Consider the following 22,845-nt stretch of genomic DNA (forward strand, 5'->3'; position numbering starts at 1 on the left):
AACTGAAACATGGCACAATCAAATGTAATGGACTTCTTTACTAGCAGCAATGAAGGACCATCCCAAGGAACTTGTAAGAACACTATCCACATCTAGAGAAAGAACTGTGGGAACAGAAATGCAGAAGAAAAACATATCATTGATTATGTGATTCAATGGATATATGACTGGGATTTGGGGCTTAGAAGAACACTATTATAATATGAATGTGGAACTAGCTGTTGAACAATGACATGTGTATAGCCCAGTGGAACTGCTTGTCAGCTCAGGGAGGGGGGAGGACAGAGGAGAGGGAAAGAACATGCATCATGTAACCATGGGAAAATATTATAATTAAATTTAAAAAAATTAAAATTAAAAAATGAGAGGGAACAAGGTTGAAGACAATACAGGTGCCCCCAAGGTTGCAATGTAGTCTTATAGATCTGCACCAAGACTTTTGGAACCCCTGTGTATAAAACCACACAAGGTCAAGTCACATCACATGAGTAAAAAAGGGAAGTTAAAGTCATATGAAAAGAAATCAATATGATCTCATCTCTAGTTGAGAGAACACTGGCTTAGAGCCAGGAAGCCCTGGGGCACCAAAGTTGGCTGCAGGTCCCTGGGTAGGAGGTTTAACTTTTTGATGTGCCAGGCAAATCAAAACTTGTAAGTTGTAGACATGGAACATCTGGATTGCTAAAGGGAGTTTTCTCATTAAGAGTTCCCTTTATTGGGCAGCTGGGTGACACAGTGGATAGAGGACAAGATCTAAAGTCAGGAAGACACTTCTTCCTAGGTTCAAATCCACACATGTGGGACAAGTCTGGGCAAGTCACATAATCCTGTTTGCCTCAGTTTCTTCATCTGTAAAATGAGCTGGAGAAAGAAATAGGAACCATTCCAGTATCTTTGCCAAGAAAACCCCAAATGAAGTCACAGAGGATTGAACCCGAATGAACAAGAGTTCCTTATACCAGTAGAATTGTGAATCTTGAAATTTCTCAGACTTGTGAATGTTAAAAAATTCTCCATTGGGGAATTCTCCATTGGGACAATCCCCTATTGGGACCATTCCCCATTTGGACAGTGAGAACTCTACTTAGATCAAAAATGTGAAGACCTCTACTCCACCCGGACTTAAGCCTGCTTTAGGGGAGAAAACTCCTTGCTGAACAATGAAAAATACTTAAACCCATACTTAAGCCATGCCTATTTTTAGAATTAATACAAAAGGGTGCTAAGTACCTATAAAGATCAGGCAACTTGTAAACTTACATGGGACAAAGAGGTGAGAAACTTACTCAGAGATTCTAGCCTACTCAGGTGTGGATTACTAAAAGGATTAGTCTACTCAGGTGTGAATTCAGAATGGGCTGTCCTTTGGAAAACGTCTACTGTGATTGGTAGATGGAAGAACTTAGGGGAGGTGACATAGGAGAAAACCCCCCATATAAGAAAAGGACAGTCTGAAAAAAAAAAAAGACAGTCTCTGAAGAATCTCTAAGGAGGCTGTTAGAAGGAGAGTGCTCTAAGGAGGAGGCTCTGAAGAAACAGTCTCTAAGGAGTCTCTTGGGGGAGGCTCTTGAGGACAGTCAGAAGAATCTCTCTCTGGAGAAGGATGGCTGGCTGAACTGGTGTCTATATTCTTGCTTAGACAGATCTTGTGGTGAGTGATAAAAGACTGACTGATCTCTCTCTCTTAAGACTCAGGTCTAGGCCATGTTGGCTTAAGGCCCTTCATACTTATTCCTTTCTTACTCTTTCTCTTTTTCTTTAATTCCTCATTTTATTATTAATTAAATTCTCTATAAAACCCAGTTGACTTGGATATATTCATAATTGGGAATATTTCCCTGGCGACCACCTTATCTTTGATTTAAAATAAGACACTGTAGTGAAAACATTTTCTGCAGTCAAAATTTACTCACCCACTCTTGTATCTACTACAATTTAGGCCTTCCACTATTTTAATCACTACAGTTTATTACCTCAACATTTTAACTATTACAGTTTATGGCTCCCACTCTTTTAAATGTCACAATTAAAATCAAAAAGAAACAAAGGCCACTTAAACCATACATAAGTATCTCTGTAGGTCACATACTGACTTTAAAATATTATCTATGTTTACTTATTTTGTTAAATATTTCCAAATTACATTTCAATCTGGTTTAGATCACGGTTGGGAGGGTTGTGGATTGTATGCAGCACAGGTTCAGTTCATGTCCCTCCTCCAATCAACAGGAGAAACAGAGTCACATTCATGACTAGAGTATGGTGATAGAGAAGTATGCATCTTGGTTTCCCCCAAACCCAGAAGGGAATGTCATCTTATGGTTCTATAATAGTAACATGACTGTCCATACAAATAGAAGGGATAGATATGGGAACCTTGATAGGATTACTCAACGGACAGAGATAAATGATAAGAAGTCTACTACTAGAAGTCTCATTCAGAGAGAATAAGTTCTTGACTTGTCTTGTAAAGATGAAGAAAAAATAAGGCAGGCCTTTTTTACTAGGGTTAGGTGCTAATGTGGAGTGATGAAAAGTTCAACAGAAAGTTATGCTGTAATCTAAGACCCTCAAGAAAGGATTTGAGGTCTCACTCACCAGGACTGAGCCCCAACCTTTGGGACTTCAGGGACAGCAGATTTCAAACAGGGGGCAGAATGTGACAAAGGTAACTAGGAAATTGTGTGAGACTCAAGGCTTGGACAGGGGCTGCTCCACCACTGTTCTAAGGAGTATCCTTATTGCCAGTCTCCTGTATCAATAAAATCTCAGGCTGAGAGGAAAAATGTGTTTAAGTGGAACATTAACTAAAAAAGGAATTTAAGATTTGATGAATTCTTACTTAAGTAACCTAAAATTCAGTGAGTTTGTGGTTTAAGCTGTGTCCCTGAGCCCTTGATACCCCAAGGCATCCTCCATTTCCCATTTTACTATCTCTTCCCTCTTTCATTCTCTAGGTTTCTTCTCCAGCCAGTCTTACAGATGCCACAACCTGCTTCTGTGAATGAGCAAGCCTGGGGATTTCAACAGGAGCCAACAGTATTTCCCTACTCAGCATTATCGCCACGCTGTCTTCTACTCTCAGAGAAAGACCCCTAATCTAGTTTTTAAAAGGGTTCATTCTTAGCCCTGTCCTGATCCCTTGTTCCCATCTCCTCCCTCCTACTGTGAGACTTGGCTCCAGCAGCCATCCCTTCCTCTGACATTTCCTCTTCCTCTCTCTACTGGCTCCTTCTCTTGGATATACAAACATACTCAGGACCTCATCATGTCTTATGAAAGCCTTTCCCTGAACTTCAGGCTCATTCAATTATGTTTCCTCTCTTTTCTGCTTCACTGCCCAAGTCTTTAAAGTTTCCTTCATTACTCTCTTCTGTCACAATCTGCCAACCAAACTAGATACTCCTTTTTTCCCTCAGCATGGTTTATATTTTCTCATCTCATTGCTTTTGTCCACACTGTCCACTATACCTGAATTCCATATACTTTTCCACCTCTCATCCTCTCATCCACCAGGCTGAATTCTCATCTCCCTTCAAATAATTCTAACTAAAAAGTCACTGTACACTGATCTCCCTCCTTGATCCTCACATAGCACTCTGTAGCCCTTAGACATATTTTCTCATGTCTCCATCTCTATTAGAGCTGGTGGGCCTTCATATCCCCCATGGCTCTCCAAGTTCCCTGAGAACAGGTCATCATCTCTTATTTAAATTTTGTTTCACCCCCAAATTGAAGCATGGTTCTCTGGACACAATCAACAATCCATTTTTCTAGAATAGACTTAAATCTTTGCAAAAGCTACCTGTAAAAAGCACCAAGTTACTGAGTTCTTAGGAAAAAAAATAACTAAGGACTCAACAAGCCACAAATGGACCCTCTTTGCTGAGAAACACAACAGATAAAGTACAGCACCCAGCCTCACTCTGAGAACTCACCTCAAGTAACTAAGAACATCTAGAAATAGAAATTTAGAAAAAGTTCTTCATCTATAAAATGAGAGAGTATGACTGGGTGATCTCTAAGGTCCCTTCCAATGTTAAAATCCACAATCATGTGTTTTCTGGTATGATCATGCCCTTGCACAAATACACACATTTCCTGGTTACATAATAATAAATCCTTATAAATCAGAATTGTGAGTCCATCTGTGATATCACCTCTCTGTCCTATGGATCACACCTTGAGCAGCACAGTCTAATCTTGGGATGTTGGGAATTTTATATAATCTGCAATGATCCCAATAAGAAAGAAAATAAAGGTTCATTGAAGTAAACCAATGAGAAATATAATCCAAAGGTATCACATTTCAAATCTGAAAAGAACCGTCATCCAATTCATTAATGTTATTTCATTTTTCAGATGGGGAAACTTAACCTCACAAAGGCTGCCTACTATTTGAACAAATTATTATGAAAAGTGAGAGGCAGGGCTAGGATGAATACTCACAGTCTAGATCTGTATTGGCAAACCAATGGCATGCCAGAGGGGGCTAATCTCTCTCTTTCCCCTCTACATACATACCTAAGGACATTTCTCACATCACCCACCCTTCTGCCCAGCAGCACAATGGGAGCACTTCCTCCTTCCCCTGTTTGGGGTAAGGCTAGGGGCTCACATGTGGCACAGTTTGCGCATTCGGTCTCTAAAAGATTTTCCACCACTAGTCTAGGATCTTTGCCTCAAAGGCAGACTAACTAAGGGCTCTATCTTTAGGAGGCAGAATTTTTTTAAAGGAGGTGTAAACCTTAAATTCCTTAGACTTATAAATGTTGGAAATTTCACCATTGGGATATTTCATACTTGGAAAATTTCTTACTGATAGTCTATTGGAATGGGAACCCCATTGGCATGGGAGGTTCCTTCTCTTCCCTTCTTCAGATTACTTTAGGACAGAAACCTTTTGCTGAACAATGGAAAGGACTTTGACCTATGCTTAAGCATAGAACAGGAATTTCTTTGAATCATGATTGATTTTAGAATTGATACAATGGAGATACTTGGAATAAATCTCCACCCTATTCAGTCCTAACAGGATTGAGTAAGGGCTGCAGCCTAGATCAAAGATTTAATCATTTGAAAATATGACCTTCAACAGACATGTGCAAAAGCCAGAAACTCTGGGCGGTCCTGGGTTAAGCTAGAGCCTCCATTGGCACAGGGAAATTGATGAACAGTGATTGGTAGATGGGAGAACTGAGAGGAGGAACTTGGATGGTTTCCTTAAAGATAGGAGGGTCTGGAGACTTGAGGGTGGGAGGAGTTTGGTCGGGGTGATTGCGGTGGACTCGGAGAAGCTTGCGCTGAAGGAAGCTGAAGGTGGGGGGCCTCTGAGACTGTTTCTCCATTTTGGTCACGTGAGTGATAGGGACTGATCTCTTTTCTTTGCCCCAGCTATCTAAGGGCTTGGGCCTTTTGGCCCAGCCTAAACAGAAGGGGTATTTAAGCCCTATTCCCTTCTCTCCCTTTTTCTCTCTCTCTATCTCTAATTCCTTTCTTGCTCCTATTGTAATTAAACTCCAAAAAAGGCTGACTGCTGACTTGAGTTTTTCATTTAGGAATTACATAGCTGAATTCCTTGGCGACCATATCAGTCTTTTAAAGTGATTCCCTTGTCACAGAGGGAAGGAAGAACAAGTAACTCAGGAGTGATGAAAAGAGGAAACAAGCTTTTACAAAAGGTATTGGAAACAAGTTAGGGTTTACCAAAAATCTAAGGTCATGACAGTTGGCTCAGCTATTCAAGATAGACAGGGAAGAGATTGATGGAATGCCTGAGAGACTGTGCTGTGCTAATGGATGTAAGAAAGTAAGCCTCATGAATTCTGAGTCTGAGCTGGGAAAAACTAGAACAAATAGAGTCCAAGAAATGGAGAGAGATAAGAGGGCAGGTGGAAACTTTCCATGACATAAGATGAAATTTCCAGGCCCAAATGAGTTATAGAGAAATGGAGGATGTGATTGGGGAGCTGCCATCCTCTCATCTCAAAACATCAGGAAAAGCAGGGGTCACTCCAAGAATCTGGAGACTGGAAGTTTGTGTGTACAAATTAAAAAGGAGGATAAAAGTGGACCCCAGAAACAACAACTTGTTTAGCCTGGTATGTGATTCATTCTACAGAAAAGGTCTAGTTAGTAAGCTGGTGGACTGTGAACACTCAAAATAAAAGAAGGAAAAGTAGAAGATGAGGTTCAAGAAGAAATCTTGTCAAACTAACTTCAGTTCCTTTTCTAGGAGGTCATTTGAGACTGAGAACTGAGGGAACTGTCAGTGTTAGCAGGTTATGTGATTCTCATAATTATTATGAACAAGATGAGGAAGGGTAGCAAGCTGAAGAAAGTCCAGTTGATATAGCCAGGACCAGCAGGAAGGCCTCCAGTAACTTAGCACATAACTCTGGGAATGGCACTGTCCTTATTTGGACTCTTTTGGAGTTATCCACAAATAATGTGCCCATAATAGAACTTGCAGATGAAATCGTTTGGGAAATATGCCTAATAAACTGGCTAATTACTTTTCTTGTAGACAACATATGGTAGGATTCTAGTTTTTAATCCATTCTGCTGTCCCCTTCCTTTTTATGGGTGAGTTCATCCCATTCACATTCACAGTTATGAATACTGTCTGTATATTCCCCTCCATTTTGACTTCCTCCTTTGATTCTGCCTTTTTCTCTTATCCCTCTTACCGTCCCCTCCAACTTTTTGCTTTTAGTCAATCTTCCCCCTTTCCCATCCTTAATGTTACTCCCCTTCCCACCCCCTCTCTTCTTACTATTCCCCTCTTACTATAGTGCCTTTTAAACTACCCCCTAACCTCTCCATCAGCCTGTTTATAACCCTTCTACTTCTATACATACTATAGGGCATGATACAATTCTCTGCCCCATTGGATCTGACTGTTCTTCCCTCTCTGAGCCAAGTCGCCAACCTCTTCCTTCCTTCCATTGTGTCTTCCCCACCTCCCCCATGTGCTTCTTTATGAAATATATATTTACCCCATTCTATCTCTTTTCCCATTTCAATAGTATTATTCTCTTTTTTATGCCGAGTTTTATATATATATATTTTTTTTTCGACATATCATCCTATACAGTTTATCACTGTAACCTCTAGATATACTTCTAGCTACTCCAATGATAATAAAAATTCATAATAATTATCAATATCATTTTTTCATATAGGAATAAAAATCATTTGAACTTATTGGGTCCTTTAGATTTTTTTTTCTTTCTTAATTATCTTTTGGTGATTCTCTTTGAGTTCTTTATTTGGGCATCAAATTTTCTGTTTAAGATCAATCTTTTCTTCAGGAATGCTTAGAAATCTTCTATTTTATTAAATGACCATATTTTCCCCTGCAAGAATATAGTCAATTTTTCTGGGTAGTTGATTCTTGGAGGTAGACCCAGTTCCCTTGTTTTCCAGAATATTATATCCTATGCCTTCTGGTCCTTTAGTGTGGATGCAGCCAGGTCTTGTGTAATCCTGACTGTGGCTCCATAATATCTGAATTGTTTGGGGGTTTTTTTAGCAGCTTATAATATCTTTTCCTTGGTTTAGAAGTTCTTGAACTTGACTATAACATTCCTGGGCATTGTCAATTGGGGATTTAATACTGGAGGTGATCTGTGGATTCTTTCAATCTCTACTTTATCCTCTTATTCAAGAATATCAGGGCAGTTTTCTTGGATAATTTCCTGTAGAATGATGTCCAGGATTTTTCTTTTGTCATGATTTTTGGGTAAACCAATAATTTTTAAATTATCTCTCTTGGTTCTATTTTCCAGGTCTGTTGTTTTATCAATGAGGTGTTTCAAATTTCCTCATTTTTTCATTCTTTTTATTTTGTTTTATAGATTCTTGCTGCCTTGTGAAGTCATTCACTTTTAATTGTTCAATTCTAATTTTTAATGACTGAATTTCATCCCTGACATTTTGAACCTCCTTTTCCTTTTGATCTATTTTTATTTGTAGGTCATTATTTATCTTTTGCCATCTTTGTCTCATTTTCAAGCTGGTCAGTTTTATCTTTTAAAACATTATTTTCTTGTTTTAGTTCATATGCCTCAATTTCCAAATGATCTATTTTGCTTTTTAAGTTTTTTCCCCCCAATTTTCTTTAACCCCTCTTAATTGTTTTCTGAATTGTGTTTTGAACTCTTCCAGAGCCTGGGTCCAATTCGCTGGGGTTCCTGAGTTTTTGCTTGGTATTCCTTGGTCCACCTCTGTTCCATTTGTTCTTTGTTCATTACCAGAATAGAAGCTGTCAATTGTAATTTCTTTTTTCTTTTTCTGTTGTTTGCTCATATTTTTTCTTCCTCCCTCCCTCTTTATTGGCTGGATCCTTGCTCCTCTGTTTATTTGCTGATCTGTAAGTTTGGGCTTTTCTACCCTGCAGGGGCTTCATATCTACTCAGCTGACTAACTGGATTAAGCTGATTGCTCCTCTGGTTTTCTGCCAGCTCTATGAGACTGAGCCCCTCTGCCCTCTGGAGACTTCTTCTCTTCACTATTGATAAAATGGATGATTAAGACAGTTGAGCTGATCTGCAGAGTTGAATGTGCCCTGAGGCCAAAACTTCCAAAGGCAGAGGCCCAAGATGGAGGCATATGGCTGAAGGCTAGACTAGCCTGCCCTCTTCTCCATTTCTCTCCTCCAGCTGCCTCCTTGCCAGCTATGATCAGAGTCCTGAGCTTCACATAGTTGTGGTAGCAAGGCACTCTATCCCAGTTGGAGTTCTAGCCCTGAGATCCCACTAACCACCAAGTCTCAGGACAGTAGGTGAGGGAAGGGCCCTGGAACCTTCCTTTTTTTTTCCCCCCTTAAAACTGAGGATTCAACCTTCTCTGTATGCCCTTTAAGGTGGAATCCAGCAGGAAGGTCCCTCAGGTCTGTGTTCTTGTTGGATTTGGTTTTCTGTTCCCCTTAAATCACTTTGTTTTTGATTGGTGTAGAAGGGTTTTCACAGAGGAATCAACTTTTGCTGCTTCTAAGCTGCCATCTGGACTCCGCTGACAGTAATTACTCTTGTACTTACACAGGTCCTGACCTATATGGTTATCATCTCATCTGGTAATCTTTATAACCTTGTGGTCAGTATACTAATATAAGCTAGCTTACAGATGAGACTCCAGTGCCAAGGCTATGCAAAAAGGTCATAACAGGTCAGAATGAAGGATTGAGAGTAACTAGATGAAAGCAAATGGTACTAGCCAAATATTTTAGTTTTCTAACCACCAGCTTAATTCCATGCCCTGCATCCAAACAAGCAAGCTTTAAACTGCTCCACACCCTCAGTTCAATCAAAGGGAAGAAAAAGAAGGCACCATCTTCCCCAACTTCACAGACAATTTTGTAAGTGAGCACCAACTCTTCTCAGCAGGTCTCTCTCTAGGCCTTTGTGGCTGGGGTCCACTGGTCTCTATTGTGCTTCCCTTGACCTCTGTCTTGCTCTCTACAAATCTCATATAGCAATGCTTTAATCTAAACATCAGGACACTCTGAGACCTTGCCTGGCCAGCTGCTGTTTGACTAACACCAAACTCAGCAGCTGTTCCACCCATAAGTGTAGATTACCCATGACCCACAGAGGAGAGGCACTCTCACCTCACCTTGTATGGTGCCTGGGCACCAGTTCCAGCAGTTCTCAGGCTGACTTTCTCTGGCTTCTGAGCCTTGGCAGAAGTTTCAGGTTTGAAACATAAATCATACAAATTAAAATAAGGGAGACTTGGCTTAGAGTTCATGGGAAATTTTTTTTAAAGCTAGATTTTTAGACCATATTGAATTCTATGTTTGTCAGACTGCCTCTGGCATAATGTGCTGGGCTCTTGGCTCCCCACCTCTGCCTGGCATGCTCCCACCTATGAAGTTCCCTGGACATGAATTGCACCCCTAGGACTCCTCTCCTTCACCTGGAGAATCCTTGCTCTACCAAGAATTTCACCTCTTCCCTGACCTGGGACAGGTAGTTAGCATTTCCCATCTAATAATTTTCAAGGTCTTTACCATAACAGGAAACTCTTAAGCTTGTTAAGGGAACGGACTTTATCTTGTTTAAATTCTATCTCCTACAGTGCTAAGCCCAAGGCCCTGCACACAGCAGGTGTTCAATACAAAGAGAGCTTTTTTTGTTGTTGATTTAGCACAAAGATACACACACGCCAGCTCCTGAGAGAAAAACAAGCATGGGGTCCTGTCTATTTCTGTGTATTTGTACACACTCATACACAGATATGGACAGAAAGTCTGCCCCAACACAGTCAGCTGCCATTTTTAGGGCACCTGATTCTAAAAACATACCCTCTTCCCCCTTCTAATCAGCTTTTTTTAATATACACAGAGTAAAAGTTGTGCATAAGAAAAGAGTAAAGAAGTTCCCAAGGCAGGGCCTGGTAAAAATCACTCACATGCACATACATGAACATGGAACACTTTGGTTGCTCCCAGACCCTTATTTGGTGTCTTTCTTGGCTCTGAATCGTGTTTTGGAGATCTGCTGTGATCACAAAGGGAAAGGAACCAAGCCTGGAGAATCCTTGCCTTCTTCACTGGACTCATATCCATACATCAAGTGGGACCAGAGCCAGTTTCCAAAAGAAGGCCAGGTTCCTTTTATATTCAACTTCTATCACCTCTAAATCCTTACCAGTGTTATTTTGGAGGACAGGTTTTCTGGGAGCTTCACTCTCAACTGACTTGTTTCCTTGAATGTTGGTGGAAATCCACTCAGGAAAGCCAAGTCCCGCATCAGCACTAGGCCAGGTACTTCTTTGTCTGTTGTCTGAAAAAAAGACAAAATATATCCCTCCTGACTGGCTTATTTTATACTTGAGAGCTTTATTTGTGACTCATGCATGCATGGACAGGGCCTCAGAGATGAGAAAATGAATAAAGATGTTACCTCATACAAGATGCAAAGCCACAATGCCAGAAATGCCTTTGCCATTGAGGTTAATACAAATATTAGGGCAGACAAAAACATTAATGACAAAAGAGTTTCTCAAAGTCACAGGGCATTTATCACTGATACTATTACAAGTGAGGACATAAAAACCCTTAAGGAGAGGGCAGCTAGGTGGTTCAATAGACTGAGAGGCAGGCCTAGCGATGGGAGATCCTGGATTCAAATATTGGCCTCAGATGCTTCCAATCTGTGTCACCCTGGGTAAGTCACTTAACCCTCACTGTCTAGCCTTTAGCACTTTTCTTATTTGGAACCAATAAACAGTATTGATTTTAAAACTGAAGGTAAGGGTTAAAAAAAAAAAAATATATATATATATAAGTAATGTAGCAACCTACCAAATAGCCCCTCCACACGGTCTGTTTGCTGACTGCTTTTAACATTCCAGCCTGGGCATCTTCGACTACAAAATATAATTATGATATGCATTGAGAACCCACTATGAGCTAAGCATACAAAACAAGTATAAGACATAATTATCTATGGCTTCAGAAAGCTGATAGGGTATAAATAATTTCAGAATAACACAAAACAGTATAGACTAACTAAGGAGTTGAAATCCTTGGGACATCTTCTGTAGCCTAGAACAGTTCAGAAAGGTAGATATTTAAGCAAGTCTATAAAGGATGGGAAGGATTGGGGCAGGACTTTCAAAACAGAGGCAGGGATGATAGCAAAGTCACAGTAGTGGGACATTATGGAACATTTTCTCCTGAGGGGGGAGGAAGAATAGAAGAGAGGCTTTCAAGCTTCATCTTCTCAAGGCCCCTACACCACCCCTTCTCCACTCCTACCAAATAAAAGAATTTGGTGTCCTCTCCTCTTCCACACCTCTGATCACTCCTAATCTCTTCTAGAAAGAGAGATCACACTCCTCTGGTCATTCCTAATTTCCTCTAGAGAGATCTTTCTATCCAATCTGTAGAAGTACTGGCTACCCTTCTTGCCAAAGCCCAATCCACAACTTGTGCCATTCCCTGTTAGCTTGGGAAACTGGGCCATTGATCATTTTGGTCTCATCTGTATTAGTTCTTCCCATGCTTACAAGCCTTCCCAGGGATCTGGACCCTTCAGAAAACAGGCCTCATAATAGAACAAGCTTTCATCGTTTGTTTCTTCTCCTTGAAGCCACCCAACTTTCTAAATGTCATCAAGACTTGTTGCCTCCATTTCCTCATTTCTCAGACCATTTTCAATCTGACTTGCACAACCACAGCTTTGTCAGAAATTGCTCTCTGCAAGGTTACCAATGAGCTCTTTGTTGCTATACCCAAAGGCTTTTTCTTAGTCCTCATCCCACTTTTAACAGTCTAGTAGAGTGATACCACACTTACATGAATAACTAAAAAAACTATAATAAATGTAAATTTAGATCTAATCATATATATACATCTATATAACAGATGTGTACATATGTTTAAATATATATAACACAATGTTTATCAAAGATAAGCAGAGTTATGTGAGATCCAAAAGGGAGAGAGGTCATTTCCAGCAGCAGGAGGGGAGTGGCCAGGGAAGAAGGCAGGTACAGAGCAGAGGGGAAGATAATCCACACATAGAGTGCATGGTAAGCAAAGAAATCTAGAACTAAAACAGGAAAACACACAATCTAATTTGGCTAGAGCAAAAGGAGTTCATGGAAGGAAAAAGTATGAAGTAAGACTGGAATGGAATTAAGAGTGGCATCAGATTGTGGAAGCTTTGAATGACAGGCCAAGGAGTTTAGATTTTACTTAGTAGACAGTAAATTGCCACAAATATCTGAGACAGAAGTATTATCTAAGGACAATATGGCAGAGGTGTGAAGAAGGTTTGGTATGTAGTGAAAGCAAGAAGGCCCATTAAGAGACTCTCCTTTGACAGTTCACCATGTGTTTGGGATGATAAAGAGAATATGGTCAAAGATTATATTACATTAGGAATATTACATTAGCAGGAACTAGAATCTAGAATCTGGGCAAACATCAGATGAAAGACTGTAGCAAATGGAATGGATTCTGGGCTTAGAATAAAGGAAATCTGGGTTTGAATCCCACCTTTGACATTTGCTACTATGGGCAAGTCAATTAACCTGAGACTTGGTTTCCTCATATATAAAATGGGAATAATAATACCCATAGAGTATCTTTGTAAAGCTGTTGTGAAGTCCAAATGAGGTAATTTATGGAAGAAGATATATAAACAATTGTTAGCAATAGTAGTAATTATTAGGAAGGATGATGGCATACTTTCCTTCTGAGAAGAAAGGAAGAGAGGAGTTTTAGGGACTCATGTCAGATGGCAGAGGTGGGTAGGTGAGATGAAAAGTTTGAGGAGATATGGGGAACACAACATGGCTTGGTCAACAACAAAGCAATCAGAGCTATCTTGTAGCCCTGACAGTAGCAGCCACACAAACTATTTGTGTATGTGTGAATACAACACAATGGTGAGCAGCAAAGATTTGTAAAACATGAGGTCTTACTCATAATACTGTATGATATGAAGTACTACATAGCAAGGTGGAGAGAGAAGTGACCTTGAAATGAGAAGAACTGGGTTCCAGTGCCACCGTTAACACACACTGGCCCTGAGACACTGGCAAAGTCATGAAACACTTCTGCTCTAGACCACTCTCTAAAATCTTATAAATTACAGAGAAGCTACTGACCTTCACTGGTAAAAAAAAAATCATTGTTTGGGTAAGGAAAAACAATCACTAAGCACCTGTGGGAGTTCTCTATAGCAAAGAAATCTCAGGTCCAGATCCAGTCTCTAGCCATATACAAAGTGAAATAAGTTATCTCTTCCTACCATAGGATGGAAATCAGTGGTTTCAAAAAAAAACACTCTATCCTCCCAACTACCTGGAGTTCTATCCACTGTGATACCCTGCCCACCTCTAGCAATTAAAACACCAACAACTGACAATATAGGAAATAATCCCCCTGTAATTGTTTATTAGAATATGAATATGTTTTTAAAAAGAAATAAAGTTATAATTTACGTGCATAAAATACAAACAAAAAAAGTAATTTACAAATAGAGCAATGATGGCAAATCTATGGCATGGGTGCCAATGATGGCATGCAGAGAGCTCTCTCTATAGGCATGTAGCTTCATGCTCCCCAAACCCCACAGTTTGTTCCTAGAAAGGCAAAGGGACTTGGGAGTAGTTGCTCCCTCTCCCAGTCTACCATGTCTGACAACATTTTTTCCACATCTCCACTCCTCTGCCCGGTAGCCCAATGGGAACAATTTCTCCCTCCCTGTGTGGGGTAAGAGGGAGAGCAGGGTGTGCCTGGCATTTGGTTGGGGGTAGGGGGATGGAATTTAGTCTCTGGGGGAACAAGACATTTGGTCTGGGGGGATGGGATGGGAGCAGGGCCCGCACTCAATCTCTAAAAGGTTTGCCATCACTGACATAGAGCAAGAGCATCTTAAGAACCAATATACTAGCAGACAGCTAGGTGTTCAGTGTATAGAGAACTAAGCCTAGACAAATCTGGCCTTAGACACTTCCTAGATGTGTGACCTTGGGCAAGTCACTTAATCCCTATTCCCTAGTCTTTACTGCTCTTTTGCTTTGGAAGAGATATTTAGTATTAATTCTAAGATGAAAGGAAAAGGTTAGGAAAAAAAGAACCAATACACTAAAAGAATAAAATGGCTACAAAAAGACACCAAAGTTACTGACTACTATAATACCTTCTATGTGGCCCACACTTCATGAGCACCACAAAGACAAGAGATTGGTCATACAATATATTAAACTGTATGGGCCCACATATGTTCAGGCTGATTGTCAATGCCTGAATAACCTTTGGGAATTTCCTTTCACCCTTAGTAGTTTTATTGCAGTTGACATAGCTCTTGAAATTACCTTAAATACTTACTATTCTTAGAAAAGTAGGGAAAAAAACAGCAAAGTATTAATTGTAGGCTTTAGATTAACAATTAGTGATATGATTATTTTTTGTAAAATGTAACAGAAAAGAAACATTTCAGAATTGTATAGCTTCTTACTTTCTGTCTTAGGAGCACTCTAAGACACAAAGGCAAGGGCCTGAGCAAATAGGATTAAGTAACTTGCCCAGGTTCACATAGCTAGAAGTGTCAGAGGCCAGAGTTGAATATAAGTCCTCTCTATTCAAAGTTTAGTGCTCTAACCACTGAACCACCTAAATATCCCTTGATGTCCTTACATTGATTCAGTTAGAGGCAAAATATTTTAATTCAAATATCAAAGAAGCGAATTGTTGCATTTTTTCACATCAATAAAAAAGGAGCTTACCTTCCTTCTGACTGTCAAAAACGACAACGGAAACATTAGTTGAAGGGTTTTTGGGTTTTGCGACAAAGAATGTGTCACTAGCAGAATGCAAAGAAGGATAAATGGACGGCAACTCCTTGAGACTGATGTTGACAGGAAAGGCAGGGTCTAGTATGAGCATGGGCACTTTAATGCAGTGTGTTAGCAAACATTCTAATTGCTTTTCACTGGAAGGAAATGCCAACACTATCATTAATAACCTTGAAAAACAAAACTGACAGTAATATAGCAATGTCATTAAATTGTACTGCTTTTTATTTTTATCCTTAGAAAAATCAGACTGTTTTTAATAGACAAGCATTTTGGTTAAGAACATAGAAATTCAAGGAAATAAAGACAACTTTAAGGTTAGAGTTTTCCCTTATTTCCTCCCAGGATAATAAAGCTAATTACCCAACTGAAAGAACATTATTTAAAAATTATTTAAAAAATAATTCTTACACATTTTTTCATTGTAAATTGTCTAAGAAATTAATAATTTACATCCTTATAGTATCTAGGGCTTGTAAAATGCTTTAAAAAAAAAGAACATGTATGCAATCATCATTATCTGCAACAATGTACATTGTAGTGTGAGAAGGGAATCTGTTTTGACTTGATTAATCAGAAATTTGGACTTCCATTTGTTTTGAATTTGGGTCAATGGACAACCACAAAATTGATACCACAGGCACTGCCGGCCTCCCTAACCCCCCCCCCCCCAGGGTGGTGCCAGGCTAATTGCAGAACTGGGATTGGTTCCTGGGGAGTGATGTAAGAGAGGCTAGTGGGTATAGTAAGGATTTATAAGATGAGACCCAGCAGGAAGCCGGGGGGTGGGGGGGGGGGGAGAGAGGAGAGAACAGGGTTGTTGTTGTTTTCTGAGGCTTAGATTCAGAGACAGACACTGAGTTGTTAGGCTCTGGATTGTTTGGCTAGGAAATTCTTTACCTCCTTTCTATATTTCTCTCTTATTTTCTTTTTCTTATTAGCTATTATCAGTCTTGTGACTTGAGGGTTGATTACAATTTTGGCAACCACCCATTCTAACCATTACAGTAGACATAGAACCTGAGGCTGGGAGAGGCCAATGCCCTGCTCATGGTCACTGTGTTAGAATAGACAAATCTGGAAATTGTCAATTGCTGCAATTCCTATCTTCCTACTTCCAAACAGGCTTCTTGCCCTCTCCAGAGTCCTCACTTAATCATTCCAACTCCCACCTGCCCTTCTCCCTCAGCCCAAATACTGGTTACACTTTTAACATGAGGCCAGAATATGCCACTGGACCATGATAGGACCAAACATAGTAGTGTTAGTTTCATAAATGGCATGAGATTTCAGTGACTGAAACCTTTGTGCAAATTAAATACAGATTGGCCAATGTATATGTCACCATTAATGGAAATTAATAAAATTACATTTATTTTTCAAGTTTCATTCAATAAAATCTAATATATTTACCTTTTCTTTGTTGGTTCTGTGGAGTTTTTTCCAAGGATTTCTCTGAATAAAACAATAAAATTAAGGTCATCCAAAATGTGCATACATGAATAGGGACGTTTGTCGGTGTCTGTCTGATAAGAGCCATGTAGGCTGAAAGAGAATGACTGATGAGCAATTAATGATGACATAAGGTATTCTACCATCCCTTATGCCAATTAGTCAACAAACATTTATTAAGTAGTCACTTTGTGCCAAACCCTAGATAATAGCAAAAAAGTCTAGTCCTTGCTCTCAGGAAAAGTAAATTCTCCTGGAGGAAATAACAAGTAAATCTCCAGAAGCATATAGAATATATGAAGATAATCAGGAAGAAGATGGAAAGGATCAAGAATAACTCCTGGAGAAGATGAGACTTGAGTTGTCAAAAGAAGTCAGGGAAATTAAGAGCCAGGCGAGGGGGCAGAGTTCCAGTCCTAGAATGTCAGGGACAGGACATGAAGAGATGAAGGGCCAAGTTATTTAGAGCCAAAAAGGAGTCTATATTTGACCTTGGAGATGAAACAGAACTATGGGAATTTATACTGTGCTTTAGAAATTTCACTTTGGTACTGAGAAGAAAATTGATTGGAGTGGGGAAGAGATATAAAACAATGAAATCAGTTGGAAGACCAATGCAGTCATAGACAAGAGATGGCAAAGGTCTGAACTAGAGTGTTGGCTATGGAAGTTAAAAGGAGAGGAATAAGAGATGTTTGGGAGGCAGAAATAGTAAGATATATATATGGGCTGTATAGGTGGAATAAGTAAGAATGAAGAGCTAAGGATGACAAACATACTCTTCTCTAATTTAATATTTTTCAAAGGTGAGAGTTTTCAGATAAGACCTGAAAAACCTGAGTTGTGATACCTAATAAAAGCTGTTTTCCACGACCAAGATTAACTTATGACCAAGTTACTGGTAGAGAGTTAATACTACTTTACAAAATTAATTTTACAAGTCTACATTTGAGATGAAAAGCATCAACAGCTAGGGTCTGACAACAAAGCCATTACTCCAATATACTTGGGTTGGCTTTTTTTTTTTTAATTAAAGGGAACCAAGATACTTCCTTTAGGACCTGGATTTGTAATTGTATTGTCAAATTGTTTTTATCAAGATATCAAAGTAATTTCAACTCAAAGGGAGAAGCTTAAATCTCCTTCAACCAGATGGCAGTGATTTATTGAAGGAAATAAAAATGAGGCTTGGTTGGCCACTGAGGTCCTTGTGAGCTCTTTCTAGATGGTTGATCCAATAATCTTTAGTCATCAAGCTACACTATACTATGCTTTTTTAAAAAAGCACATGATATGGGGCAGCTAAGTGATTCAGTAAGAAAAAAAAAAACAGGTCTGGAGAAAGGAGGTTCAAATATAACCTCAGATAACCTCCTAACTGTGTGACCCTGGGAAAATCAACTTAACCCCAATTGTCTATGCTTTACTGCTCTTCTGCCTCAGAACTGATATTTAGCATTGATTCTAAAACAGAAGATAAGGGTTTTTTTTTAAAGTATATGATACCTAAAACACACAAATACTCCAAAGAGAGACAACTTCCTACCAATAAACTTCTCAAAAGGACAGAGACTGTATCTGGCAGAATTAAAGTAACTAAAAACTAACTGCTTTAAACTTAAAAATTAGCCATTATTTAATCAAAGAGAAATAAAATCTATATCCTATTAATAGAGTGCTTACTTCTTTAAATGCCATGACTCTGAAGGGGGAAAGGAGGTTTTTACATCATTAGATAAATTTTGTGCTGGTTACTTTAAAGTCCAATCTCTCCTAGATGCCTCAACAAAAGGCTTTTCAGGAGGGGGGAGCAGGACTCCAATCTTACCTCATTGCCTTCTGTTCTTCCTCCATCTGTTCTCTGACCTGCCGAAGCTCTTTAAGCAATTCAACATCAGTGCCATTCACCCAGGTGTAGACCACATCGATGGGCATAGGCAAGCACAGCCTGAAAAAAAAAAAAGGTCCATATAACATTGAAGACTTAATTTTCTATATGTATTACAACAAAAACTTTAAAGGAATTTGAATCAACAAGTTACAAAAGGCTCATGACTATGTTCTCTAAGGACTGAAAAAATATTTTCAAAAACAGTGAAACCTCCTTAATTTATTAGGTCAAACTGGGGAAATATCTATCTGAAAAAGCTAAAGTTTTTAACCACTATGCTAAACAGGGTTAGTATCCTGAGGCCACAAATTTAGAGCTGGAAGGAAACTTAATTTTTGGATTTTTTTTTTGCTTTTACACATAGCAAATTCACCAATCTTCAAAGCCAATCAATGTGTAAACATCAAATATTAAAACAAGGAAGATAAATGGAAGAGAGAGTATAACTTTCCCTCTATAAAAAGAATTCATAATATATTTTCTTTAACTAGAAAGCTATCCAATGTATACAGAATTGTTACATTTATAAGCATCTGATTTAAAGCATCTCAAACAAGACACAGACCAAGAAAAAAGAAAGGAAAAAAAGAAAGCCTAATATAGGCCCTTGAGGTCAACATTAAAGACAGAAAAATTAAAATAAGCAAAAGGAATTCTTTGAATGTATATATGCTCTTTCAAAGTCCTTAACATTTTTTAAGAGTTGAAAATGCTCCCTTTTAAAATCTCTGAATGCTTCTTCATTTCTCAGCTGAATCCTTTTTTCTAAATTCTCACAAATATCAAATTAGCAGGTTCGCTGGCCTGCTTTTGAATGATTATAAAAATACTACTCATAAATTTCTGGATCTTATTTCTTACTGCCCTATTAAGTTAAGATACTAAATTAGGATTTAGAGTAAGGGATTCTTCACCACTTTTGGATCAAAAATCTTACAGATAATCAGTTGGGTGAAGCCTACAGAGAGACTCTTTCTTAGAATCATGCTTTTAAATGCATAAAATAGAAAAACCAGGATTACAAAACAGTTAAAATAAAGATGCAATTCTTTTTTTTTTCCCTATCCAAGTTTAAGAACTACCAGAATTACCACTTGGGGTTCTGTGTACACTAGGTTAAGAATATCTGATCTCCAGCCAGGTCTCCAGCACAGTGGGTATGCTCCCATAGAGCATTTATGGAATGATCTCGACAAGAATTCCAGAATCAATCAATTAACAAGAACTTATTACATGTTTTTTTCTTACATAGGAGAAGATATTGTGAATGTCTTATTATCTACTTAAGCAACTGAAGTATAGGTAAAAATGGAATAAAGACCATGCAAGAGGTATGCAATGAAAAGCTAATTACTACTGTAGAGCCCCAAGAGTTGACCAATTTCCTGGCAAGGAGAGCAAAGGCAGGCATCTTGAGACTAATTTAACTGTTACTGTTCCAACTAATCTTGCTAACAGACTCTCTAACCTTCTGTTATGATCAATATTAAGCTGAATAAAATTAGAAAAGAAATTTAATGTAATTCTCCCCCTATCCCAGAATGGTAAAATGGGAAGCTTAAAGGGTATTTTAAAGCCTATTTGCTATCCCTGGGCAGGAAGAGAGTATCAAATACACTGAAAACAATAGGTGTTTGTTAATTGTGTTTGTGGTCTTTTTTCCTTTCCCAGGATTATATAAGGAAACTCAGGCCTAAGAAAGTAAAATTACTCATCTAAAATCTCAGGGTAGTTCATTGCAATTCAGCAAAATTATAAATATTCCAGGACCCAAGATTCTACAGGGAATTCTGGTGAAAGGAGGTCCTCAAGAATTAAATTTTGACCATTTATAATTACATCATAAATATGAATGATCCTGATATGGAAAATAACAACTAGTGTTGTAGCTACAAAGGGAGCTCTCACTGACTAATTTGTTTATTAAAAAGACATGTGCAAAAGTCATAAAAGGGTAGTGGTAATTCAATACTTAAACGGGCCTGGGCTCTCCAATGAAATGCAGGTATTCTTTCTCATGATGCTACTGATGCTATCTCCCCTATATGATTTCTCATGCCATAAGATTTTTTTTGCCCAAGCCCTCCCATAAATTCTCCAAAGAGGATCCTCCCTATGGATGGACTCCTTCTTAAAGGATCTTTCCTTTTTGATATTCCTTGGTTCCAGGGCTGCCCTCAGACTACCCATTGCTAAACCTTGCTTTAGCTATAAGACTAATCCATTTTCTGAGACTACTTCTTGGATAGCATTTTTATCTCTTCTTGCAAATAAATCATCTTTGAAATATACTATGATCTGCATATATCCATATCTCTCCATTGCCTTCTGAATTGTTAATAGTCTCAAGTCTTCAAAAATTAGGATATTCCATGGTTTATAATCACATGATATCATCAGAAGAGTATGGATGTTAAATATTCCACATAGGGAAATTTAATAGAAAGTGTCAAGACTAGAACCCAGCCCAAGCTCTTTCCACATCAGATATATAGAAAAAGGTAATAAAGCACTTTGGATCACCACAGGGTTAGTTAAGAAAGAGGTCATGCTAGACAAACATCACTATTTGGTCTGGGTTGACTGGAACATTAGGGGAAGGTCCTTAGGGTAGTATATCCATTTCTCAGCAAAGCTTGAGTAATTTGTATTTAATTTTCTGCATCCATGTTGCTTCCCCAAAAGAGTTCTCAATTCAGTAGACTTGATTGAACCAAGTCTGGAGAAGGGAAAATATTGCCCTTTTTTTAAAATGGAAAAAGGATATAGTCTTCAAAAAATAGAAGGCAGTGAGCTTAACTTCAATTTCTGCACCATAATATTAAAGTAATGATTGAAAAGAATTTATTAAGGGAGGCTGTGAACGCTAAATGCACAATTTCTTAAAGTACAACCATTTTTTAAACAGGGTTGTGAGGTTGTGAGGTTGTGAGGTTAAGAGCAAATGCCTTGAAATATCTTTTAGCATCTGGCTTTCACATCAGACTTTCTTGATTTTTTAAAAAAGACTGATATTAAAATTAATCTGACTGCTACAATGAAAAACATTTAATTTCTTTGAGCTTTAGTTTTCTTAAGTCAACAAGCATGTATTAAGTGCCAAACACTTAACTCAAGTAGAGAAAGGCTGGAAACCATCTATCTGGATTCCAGTACACCACTTAACATTATCTCATGCAGTTCTTGTATGCAAGATTTTTTTTTAAGCCTTACTTTCTTAGTAACAACTAAGACAGAAGGAAGAGTTAGGTAAATGGGGTTAAGTGAATTGCCCAGGGTCATACAGCTAGGAAATATCAAACCCCAGATTTAAATCCAGGTCCCCTGACTCCAAACCTAGTGCACTCTATCCACATGCCATCTAGCTGCCCCTAAAATCACTTTTTGTACAAGAATTTTTTTTAATCCCTTACTTTCTTAGAATTGATACGAAATATCAGTTCCAAGGCAAAAGAGTGATAAGGGATAGGCAATTGGGATTAAGTGACTTGCTCAAGGTCGTACAACTAGGAAGCATCTGAGGTCAGATTTGAGCCAAGGTCCTCCTCACTCCTGGACTAGAGAGCTATCCACTATGCAACCTAGCTTCCCCACTTGTATACAATATTAAAAAACACAGGCTGGAGAATGGAGACTTGGAACTAACTGAGTGACTGGAACTAAAAAGTGGTCATTACTAAACTAATACCAACGGGAGGATGGTCTGCTGTGACCCAGGTATCCATCTGTCCATGGCCCTGAGCTCATTATGTTTCTTTGAATTCCAGTGTTTGGCATTTAATACATGCTTGTTGACTTAAGAAAACTAAAGCTCAATGAAATTAAATGTTTTTCATTGTAGCAGTCAGATTAATTTTAATATCAGTCTTTTTAAAAAAATCAACAAAGTCTGATGAGAAAGCCAGATGCTAAAAGATATTTCAAGGCATTTGCTCTTAATGATTATTTCTGAAAACACAAATACCAGCTCTTCAAGTGAGGATAAACATTAGTATTAACATTTCTTAATACAAAATGAGATTATTTGCTAGCACTGTAGTTCTCAGTACAGGATGGGGAGCGAATGGTCAGGAAAACATTTCATGTGAAAAAAATACGAAGGGACAAATGGATGTTAAGCTCAATGTCAATGAAGCAAAAAGAAGAAATGTTGTAGTCCTGCTGTACTCTCCCACGGTCTCTCATGG

The 22,845-nt window shown here is 38.6% G+C and overlaps 1 protein-coding gene across 2 annotated transcripts in view; it reads right to left on the reverse strand.

Moving 5' to 3' along the window:
- GNPTAB (N-acetylglucosamine-1-phosphate transferase subunits alpha and beta) overlaps window positions 1–22,845 on the reverse strand; it is a 97,313-nt gene that overhangs the window by 44,345 nt on the left and 30,123 nt on the right. For both annotated transcript variants that reach the window (XM_056798765.1, XM_001373258.5), the window contains exons 3-7: window positions 18,596–18,715; window positions 16,729–16,770; window positions 15,247–15,452; window positions 11,309–11,373; window positions 10,653–10,787 (exon numbers count right to left, since the gene is read on the reverse strand). In XM_056798765.1, the coding sequence (XP_056654743.1) occupies window positions 10,653–10,787; window positions 11,309–11,373; window positions 15,247–15,452; window positions 16,729–16,770; window positions 18,596–18,715 (568 nt within the window). The remainder of the gene's footprint in view (window positions 1–10,652; window positions 10,788–11,308; window positions 11,374–15,246; window positions 15,453–16,728; window positions 16,771–18,595; window positions 18,716–22,845) is intronic.

Source organism: Monodelphis domestica, chromosome 5, assembly GCF_027887165.1.
Source record: "Monodelphis domestica isolate mMonDom1 chromosome 5, mMonDom1.pri, whole genome shotgun sequence".
In the NCBI taxonomy this organism is placed as follows: domain Eukaryota; kingdom Metazoa; phylum Chordata; class Mammalia; order Didelphimorphia; family Didelphidae; genus Monodelphis; species Monodelphis domestica.